The sequence below is a fragment of the Ailuropoda melanoleuca genome, chromosome 17 (genome assembly GCF_002007445.2).
Source record: "Ailuropoda melanoleuca isolate Jingjing chromosome 17, ASM200744v2, whole genome shotgun sequence".
Classification (NCBI taxonomy): Eukaryota; Metazoa; Chordata; class Mammalia; order Carnivora; family Ursidae; genus Ailuropoda; species Ailuropoda melanoleuca.
This window is the reverse complement of record NC_048234.1, coordinates 8,678,105-8,687,436: the sequence shown is the minus strand read 5'-3', so window position 1 is coordinate 8,687,436 and position 9,332 is coordinate 8,678,105. Positions and strand designations below refer to the sequence as shown.

Genomic DNA, 9,332 nt, shown 5'->3' with positions numbered 1-9,332 from the left:
ATTGTCATAGTAGGCCCTGCACAGGGCAGCTCCTGCCACCACCCTGGCTGGACCCTAAAGCACAGAAAAACTGTTGCACACGGGGGCCCTGGTGTTCTTGAAGTCCCATGCATGCTCCTCTAAGGGGGCAGGAGCCTTCCCACTGATCGCCTAGCCTTCAGGGTCATTACCAAAAAATCGCCTCGTATATTTGCAGGTTAGTTGCATTTTGAAATCTGCAAGGTCAACCTGCCCTCGGAATGACTCCGTGTGCGTACGCGCATGGGCTCAGTTACGGACTCAAACAGCACTTCCTTGTCCATCGGCAGCACACAATCAAACATAAGTGCACCCAGAAGTTGGTAAAATAGATTTTATTTGTTCATACAAAGAAATAGTATGAATTACCAGAATTTCTTTTTTCCTAGAAACCTTTCTCTGTGTAAAATTACTTTGTGTTATACATAGGACAAAATAACTTGTTTTAATTTTTTTGTACATATTGGCTATTCTAACATCCAGGTTATAGAAGACACATGGCTAGAATTTGCAACGTATTTCAGATTACTGGGCTGAATGAACTCAGTCATAAATTAAGGTTACAAAAGTGGAAAAAAAAAATCTAACCACACCTTTCGGTTTAATTGACCATCCTTCAGGAGAAACTGAAAAAGAAAAATGACACGGACGTCTGTGTCAGCGTTTGAGATACATGCTAAGTATTTCTAGTCTACTGGAACCTTCCATTTTCCTTTCTTATGTAAATATCCTGGCAGGATCTGAAACTGTTTCTCCAAAGGCCTAAAATGTATCTGTCACTCAAAATGACTTCCAAACAGAATCCCATGAAAGAGACAACGTCTCTTCCTCTGTCACCGAAGTATTTATTATGCAGTCACTATCCCTAAACACCTTTCCAGGTTACCACCTCCTAAGTTACCAGACTACAGCACAAACATCTCAAAGCAAGCATGGGGTAGACGGGGACCATAAAAACCCCCAACCTCCTTTTTTTTTTTTTATTAATCTTTTTAACGAGCAAATGAAACAGGGAGGAATAAAGTACCCCCTCCCCCCCAGTGAATTATCAGAACTTTTCCTGTAAACTGGAAAAAACCCAAAGCGTGCATAGGAACAAAGTGCCAAAATGTGAACTGGTGTTTGTTTTCTAGCAGCTAAGAACTTGAGTTGGCGGCCTTGGAGGTTGCTAGAACAGGAAGAAACTCAAGGCCGAATTGTACATGTTGCTTAATTTCTGCAGGAGGAAGACACGAGGGCCCGGGCTCTGTAACTATCACGTGACAGGGTGTAACAGGGGGGGGGGCAGATCCCACGTCTGGGCAGGTCAGGAACTGTAAGCCATCAGACCCCTACGAAGGGATGCACGGGAAGTTTTCATTTATTTATCTTCTATAAGAAAACGTGCTCTCTTCCGTCCTTGCTAATTATCAACATCTGTTTGGATTCGAGAATTTGACCCAGAATAGAATCTTGACTCACTTCAGCGTTCATGACTCAGTGACCCTCCTTCTATCTGGAGATTTCCTGTTTCAGTTGCAAGGCAGGGATAAACAACTTAATCAAAACTGTCCAGCTTGCAAAGACGACAGGGACTCGAAGGGGAAGGAAAAACGCGTGCGTGTGTCCCTATGGCCTCGTCGCATACCCTTCCCCGCACTTTTTCGGCAATTCTACAATCATGGGCCATAGCAGGGCACGAAAGCGGACAGAAGGTGGTCAGGGCAGGGTTCCCTGGAGGTCGTGGATCCTGGCTTTTACTTTAAGTGATGCTACATTGTAACTGAAAAGAGGCATTCTCCGTTTTATTACAAATGAGCTCTCTGACCGGAAAAACGCACGACCCGTTAGCTCCCTTATGCAGATGACTCCACGCCCAAGCAGCAACGAAGGAGAACCATGCTAGGATCATGGCATTCCCCTAAATCCAGGTTCTGTACTACATGTGGGCTCAAACTTGCGGGCGAATACAAACCAATTACCAAGAAGACATCGCTCAAGGACCAGTGACGTCGTGATCAGTTTCGAAAGATGAATAATTATTCTCTTTTCGTGCACGTTCTCTTGCTCTACTGGACAAGTTATCCCATCCAAGGTACAAAAGTGTCTTCATAAATATCACACCCCAACCATTTGGACAATGTGTGCCTTCCCACATAAACCCTGGTGCAATTATTACTCAAATGCAAATTCTTGTCTTCGTAAATATCACACCCCAACCATTTGGACAATGTGTGTCTTCCCACATAAACCCTGGTGCAATTATTACTCAAATGCAAATTCTTGTCTTCGTAAATATCACACCCCAACCATTTGGACAATGTGTGTCTTCCCACATAAACCCTGGTGCAATTATTACTCAAATGCAAATTCTTGTCTTCGTAAATATCACACCCCAACCATTTGGACAATGTGTGTCTTCCCACATAAACCCTGGTGCAATTATTACTCAAATGCAAATTCTTGTCTTCGTAAATATCACACCCCAACCATTTGGACAATGTGTGTCTTCCCACATAAACCCTGGTGCAATTATTACTCAAATGCAAATTCTTGTCTTCGTAAATATCACACCCCAACCATTTGGACAATGTGTGTCTTCCCACATAAACCCTGGTGCAATTATTACTCAAATGCAAATTCTTGTCTTCGTAAATATCACACCCCAACCATTTGGACAATGTGTGTCTTCCCACATAAACCCTGGTGCAATTATTACTCAAATGCAAATTCTTGTCTTCGTAAATATCACACCCCAACCATTTGGACAATGTGTGTCTTCCCACATAAGCCTTAATGCAATTATTACTCAAATGAAAATTCTTATCTTTGTAAATATCACACCCCAACCACTTGGACAATGTGTCTGTTCCCACCTAAGCCTTGGTGCAACTATAACTCAAAATTCTTTTACGGGAGAAGCATTCTGGTTTAGAAAACCAGATAAAGTGAACATGTTCATTCTGTGATATTGCTATATGGTGACCCCGACTGCCACAGGCTAGCCGTCAAAAATAATCTCCAGCTTCTCTCTCAACGGAGAGGGACGGGGAGAGCATGCTGCATCAAGGTCACATGCTGGTGACCCTTCTGCTGGGACCTAGCTCAAAACAAGGGACATCTTCACAACTGTCAGGCTTGGGGGTTACCAGGGAACAACTTTCTTTCCCCAGCCCGTCTGTGCAAGAGCCACTCTCGGTGCTCGCGATCTGGCTGGCTACAGACCATGTTGTCAATCTGTGATGAGCTAGGAATTCCAAGGAGGCAAGTTCCAGACATCAAGACACCAGGGACTCGCTTCTTCTGCCAAGGCCGCCTGTCTCTCTGGTGCTGTTTGTCTTTTCTCCCCACCGGGGTGGTCTGTCTGCTACTGGGACGTGCCCCATGCGGGCTGGCTCAGCACCGAGCAGCACCTTGGGGGGATCTGATGGCGTGGAATGCACCTGACCCCTCTGGGTCTTGACACTCGGTACCCGTGGGTTTGTGCCGATGGTTCTGCTAGCCTAGGGGATTCTTTGGTGTGTCAGAGCAGAACTGTCTGCCTGGAGGACCGAGCACGGGGCACTTGTGCAAACAAGAGGTCGTCTTTAGTTCTAAAACAGCACCCAAACATCTCACGCACGTGACCTGGGAAAGAGGGGCTGTAACATCTTCATACCTTCAAGCTGCTTCACCAACCAGGGACGGGGGCAGAAAAGGACACAGGGCCATCTTTCAAAATCATACGCTGAAGTAAACGGACCCTGGGACGCAGACTCCAGAGAGGAGATGCACGTCCCTGCAAAGGTAGTGACTCCCCAGCGAAAGGAGCAGACCTGGGGGGAAAAGCCTAGCGCTGCGGTCTGGCGTCTACGCCCTTGGACAAGCCGACACCCGGGCAGGAGGCTGCTACATGAGACGTGACCTTGAGGGAGCCGCACAGCGGGGGCAGCTGGGCCACTCCGACGAGGTACAGGGCAGGGAGGGACACACGGAAGCTGGACGACAGGGCCCAAGACACAGGGAGATGGCATGTGAATTCAGACAGCGATCGAAGGCTGCGTACCCGTAACAACAAAAATCTCAAGTTGTGCTTTTCTTCTTTTTAAATAGAATGGGTGGGGGTCGGGGGGGGGTGCCAGGACACACGGAAGCACCATCCATTGTGAGGAAAAGAAGAGAGGAAACACTTTGGAATGTTAACAGATTACGAAGCTAACTCCCTCAAGAGTGTGGCCAGGCAGCTTAGTGAGTTACTTGCTGATGAATTAAAAATAAATTATTATAAAATAGATTTCTGTACATTTTACATACATATACTCTCTCTCGATACATAAACCAAGGGGTGAGTCACACGGCCCCGGGGCCCATCAATCCCAGCCGAAGTCCCGGCCGGTCATCTGGTAGAACTTCAGGTTGAACGGCCGGTAGAACTCGCGCAGCTTACGCACCACGTCGCGGTCGATCTCGGGGTGGGTCCTGCCCTTGGTCTTGCCCAGGCAGTGGGGCTTGCTGCTGCCCTCGGCCTTCTTGAGGCAGGGGAAGCCCTTGGTCTTGTTGAAGTAGAAATGCTTGTCGGTGATGACCCTTTTCAGGCCCAGGAAGTCCTGCACGCGGCCCAGCTCGCCGGCCGGGTCGCGGATGAGCCGCTCGCCGCTCACGAAGAGCATCTGGCCGATGGGGAAGTGGCGCAGCCAGTGCTCCAGGTGCTTGGCGTAGATGCCGATCTGGACGGCGCTCCACGACGTGTCGATGAGGCCCGTCGTGCGGTTCCGGAACGTCAGGCTCTCGAAGGTGGGGATGTCGGGCCGCTTGGACAGCGTCTGCGTGTAGTCCGAGATGGCGCGGGTCACCGGGTCCCGCACCACCACGATGAGCTTGGTGTCCTTGGACATGGCCGAGATGCGCGCGGGCGCTTCGCGGGTGACGAAGTAGCTGGGCGTCTTCTCCATGGTGATCTGCCCCTCCAGGGTCCTCGGCATCAGGTCCCTGAGGAGAGCAAGCACAGCAAAGTGGGCTCAGAAGGGGGCACCTCTCTGGCTTCCTCTAATGACGGGGAACGGTGCTAGAAACGTGAAAGCGCGTAAAAGGCATTTCAGAGCTGAAAGGTGCCTTAACGTCCCGTCTGAAGCTTGGAGGCCAGATACTCTCTGCGTGAAATACGAATTTCTCTAAATCCTCTCGTGGGTGCCACCTCTCCCTTATTTTTCCCGGGTATCCAGCATTTAGACCCCCCCAAATACCAGATGGCAGAACACAAAGGCACTTGACCTCTGGATTTGTGTCATTCCTCAACAGCAGCACCCGGGGCTCCCGGAGATTTTGCTGTCCAGGAGTCCTCGCTAGCCTGCCACCAAGCCCGGGCCCGTGTGCACTGGGTACGGCAAGGAAAATGTCCCCCCCTGCCCCCCCGACCCAGCCATGCGGCACTGGCCTCAGCACTGCGATCGCTGACAAACTGCCTTTACCACGAAAAGCACCCCCGAAGGCCACCAAAACCAGGTGAAATCAGACGGAAGCATAAACTGATACAAACGCGCCAAGAGGAAATCCCCAAGACCCAACTCTAGAAGCTTCCAAAAATACTTTAGATTCCATTAAAAAACAAAACAAAAAAAGACTTGTATGAGCTCTACCACTGTATTCATTCAAGCCAACGTAGGGAGACAACACCGTTAGGACCGACAGGAGATGCAGGCCATGATCCCTGCGCCAGAAAGCCGTTTTGTGGCGGCAGTGAGCACGGACAGCAACACAAACGGACGGTGGTGCCTTATTTGCTCTCTGAACCTGAGCCCTCTGCTACTCCATTCATTGGTTATGCGGTTTGTAAAGCCAGAGCCGTTTAGCATAACAGCTAAGGGAAGCGGCCTCAGACATCGGACCGCCTGGGTTCAAATCCCAGGTTTGCTGCATACAAGCTGTGTTACCTTGAATACCTTTGTTAACTTCTCTGGGCTTCTCTTCCTCATCTGTAAAAACGAAAGGGATAGTACCCTCCATCGTGGAAGTGTAATGAGGAGTAAAGCAATCAATGATCACACTACGCCCGCAACACACCTGACACACGGTCTGTAATTGATATTTACTAGCTACGCTACTCCGATGACTGTTATCGGCATTACGGCGTTTGATCACAGTTTATGGCACCTGGTAGGACAAAGTGGGGCACCTGTGTGTGCATGAAAAGGAAAGGAGTTGAGTTCATGAGCTGGAGACTAAGTTTCCATTAGGGACGCACAAATCTTCCATTTGCTATGGGACAGCGATTTCCGACTGCTTCCTATATGGGCCCAGGAATTTGAAAGAAGACAATTTCCACATGGTCTGACCAAAATATTTACCTCTCGGTAGGACATCCTCAACTGCCAGCTTCAAGCCACCCCTAATCTACTGGGACCACAACTCCCCTCCTGAGCACGTTTATGGAAATGATGATATGATGTTCCATCGCTGGAGCCAGAAAGGGGCCACACGCTGGGAGAGCTCCCTCTTCACAGCAAGTTACAGGAAGAAGGGTTTTCCCCTTAAGGAAGACGGCCTCGCCTCGCAGTGCCAGAGCCATCCCTGGCTTATGCTAAAGCTGGATTGACCCACTTTGCCCATTAACCACTTAGGTGAATGGAGCAGTCTCATTGGGCTAATGTGAGCCAGGATTAAACAGAGTTCCTGGCTCTCAACTGATTTTGCATTTCACCCAGAAGCAGGGCCACTCTGATAAAGTCACAAGGTTTTTTATTTTTTCCTGCGTTAAGCCATCTGCCACCACAGTCTCCAGGAGACGAATACTCAGAATCAAAGTGCTACCACCAAGACTAAAAGAAATCAGACCCCCAAGTTCTCCGTGGCCCCTGCAAGGGGCTAAGGTGAGGGGTCTGTCCTTAGAGAGTCTGACCCAGCATGGGCTTTGAGGTCAGGCTGCTGGGTTTGACTCTTGGCATCCCCACTGATTGACTGATTGTGCTGGCCTCCAGGGGCTCTTCACACCGGGCACTGGGCTCAGGGAGAGCCAACGGCTCCCCAGCACACCCCCGTGGGTCCACTTGGTGGGGAACACGGCCTGGGAACTGTGTGGAGAGTCCCTGGCACTGAACCTTCTGGTTCCCTTTTCCCCCCTTCGGTTGCTCTGCTCCCCCGGCCCCCAGGGTCCTGGAGCAAAGCCTTTCCCATTCTCTTCCTGGGCCCTTTTACCAGCGCAGTCTCCTGCCGCAATAAGGAAAACCTCCTGGGCACAAGGGGTTCCGAAAAGAAAGGATTAGGACATGGCCAAGGGCAAGAGCCCTCGTGCGGGGGCCCTGCATGCCCCTCCTGGCAGCCCCAGCGGCCCACCCGGCCCCAGGCGGGCCTCGCCAGCCCCAGGCTGTGGCTTCATTGAGCCGCTTGTTGGGAAAGCCAGTTTCTCAAACTGAATCTCACAGCTAATCATTATACAGCGGTTAGGAGCTCGCAGAGAAACTTCCACATACATCATCTGATTTGATCCTCACCGCGAGCCTTTGAGGCAGGTCTTGCAACCCCCCCAACGGACCAATGAAGAAACAGGCCGAAGGGGAGAGGGTGGCTGGCTCAGGCGCAGGTCCCCAGCAGGGTGGACGGCTGGGACGGACGGTCAGCCCCCCTGAGGGCTCCCCTTCCTCTCATCGCAGCCGCCTCCCTCAACCTCCCGTTTCTGCTTAAGATGAGAAGAGCTCACAGAGCTAGACACCTGTCCTCTCTTTAAATAGACACCTGTATTTTTTTTCTCTCTCATAGATTAGGATCTTAATAATAGGTATTTCAGTGCAGAATCAGAGGACTGCGAGCATCATTGTTCAAATAGGAGTCAGATTTCAAAACAATTCCCCTCTTAGGTTCACATTCTCGGGCAGTTAGCTGCATTAAATGGGGCATACAAGCGCTGGCAGGAAGAGCGTTTCCCCTCCAGGGGCTCCGGGCCCCGGACCCTTCCTTCCCTCTTCACCAGGTGGGCAGGAAGGGTAGGACACCTCCTCAACACCTAGCCCATGTCACCATCGGGTGCTTGCGACACCAATGGGGCTGGAGAGGCAAGTCTGAAGAAGACGTAGGCTTATACCCATGAGAACTGCCCTTAGGACAAGCCTCCGAGGACCTGACCAGACAGGATCCCCCACGACAGAAAGCAGAAAGGACCCCACTTCTTTAGTGACACTGATGCGGGTAAGACAGGCGTGTCACCCCATTAAAACCTGAGACCCGGGTGGGTCTGGAGGGGTATCACAGGCTTTCAGCCTGTTGGCGGATATTCACAAGGAAGCCGTGTGCCACCTTCTGGGGTGGCTGGTTTCATCCTGGTGGCATATTAGGCTTATCTAGAATGTTCTGCACTCCATGCCTGGGCCCTATCGCAGACCCCCAGAATCAGGCCCTTGGTGCATGGGGCCCCCACGCGGCAATCGTTTAGATGGTTTCCACGTGCAGCCAGGATCGGAAATCATTTTTCAGTGGAACCCATCACGCACCTGTCACTTACTCTACTGATAACCGTTGTGTATCTCAGCGGAAAGACACTGTGTGGGTAGAGAGAGGGCCCCGTGGTCAAAAAACATTTTTTCCCCCACAAAACAATACTGTCAACCAAACGAAGTTTTTCCGAGAATCCAAGACTTGTTTGTGTCAAAGGCTTAGAGAGAAGTCTCCAGCTCCTCCTCCCTCCGCTGAAAGCAGACCAGGTCCCAGAGCAAGTGAGGGTTCCCCCTGACAGCTTACACGCTGCAGAGAACACAGCCATCACAACACAGAAAATGCGGTCCGGTTTAATGCAAAGAGAAGGAAAGGATGTTTGCTGCCCTAAACACGTGTGTGCACACAGAAATACACACACACACGCATGTGCACACACAGAGTTAGTTAGCAAACACGAATCAGGCTGCCCGTGGAACAAAATGAGGCGAACTGAAAGAACCGGAGGAAAGAGAAGGCCAGATCAGCATCAGCAAGTCAGGTAGCATCAACGTAAACAGAAGACAGGAAAACAAACAGGTGAAGAACAGCATAGCTCACTGGATGATGTGACTGATTGCTTTTGCCAAAGTCCGTGGCTCCAAATGAACTAGAATTCTCTTCTCTTCTCAAAAAAACAAAAAAAAAAAAACAAAAAAAACAAAAAAACAAAAAAAACCAAGAAAAAAACCCCCAAAACCAACAACAACAAAAAAAAAAACCAAAAAACCCATGAAACCAAGATGAATTCATGTCAGAAATATCGCTGGGCTCTTTCTGGCCTGTCTCATCCTGAGGCAGGGCGGGTAAGGAGAGCGATGGGCCAGAATCAGGTTTGAGGATCTAGAATCCCCAGCGCCAGGACCACAGCTAACCTCTCTGCCTGCACCTTCGCC

At 50.2% G+C, this 9,332-nt stretch overlaps 1 protein-coding gene across 1 annotated transcript in view; it reads right to left on the bottom strand.

Moving 5' to 3' along the window:
- Positions 1 to 338: 338 nt before the first annotated feature.
- The window catches only part of LOC100473060 (heparan sulfate glucosamine 3-O-sulfotransferase 3B1), a 54,375-nt gene continuing 45,381 nt past the window's right edge, over positions 339 to 9,332 (bottom strand). Inside the window, exon 3 of the mRNA XM_034646947.1 lies at positions 339 to 4,379. Within this exon, the coding sequence (XP_034502838.1) occupies positions 4,347 to 4,379 (33 nt within the window). The 3' untranslated portion in view covers positions 339 to 4,346. The remainder of the gene's footprint in view (positions 4,380 to 9,332) is intronic.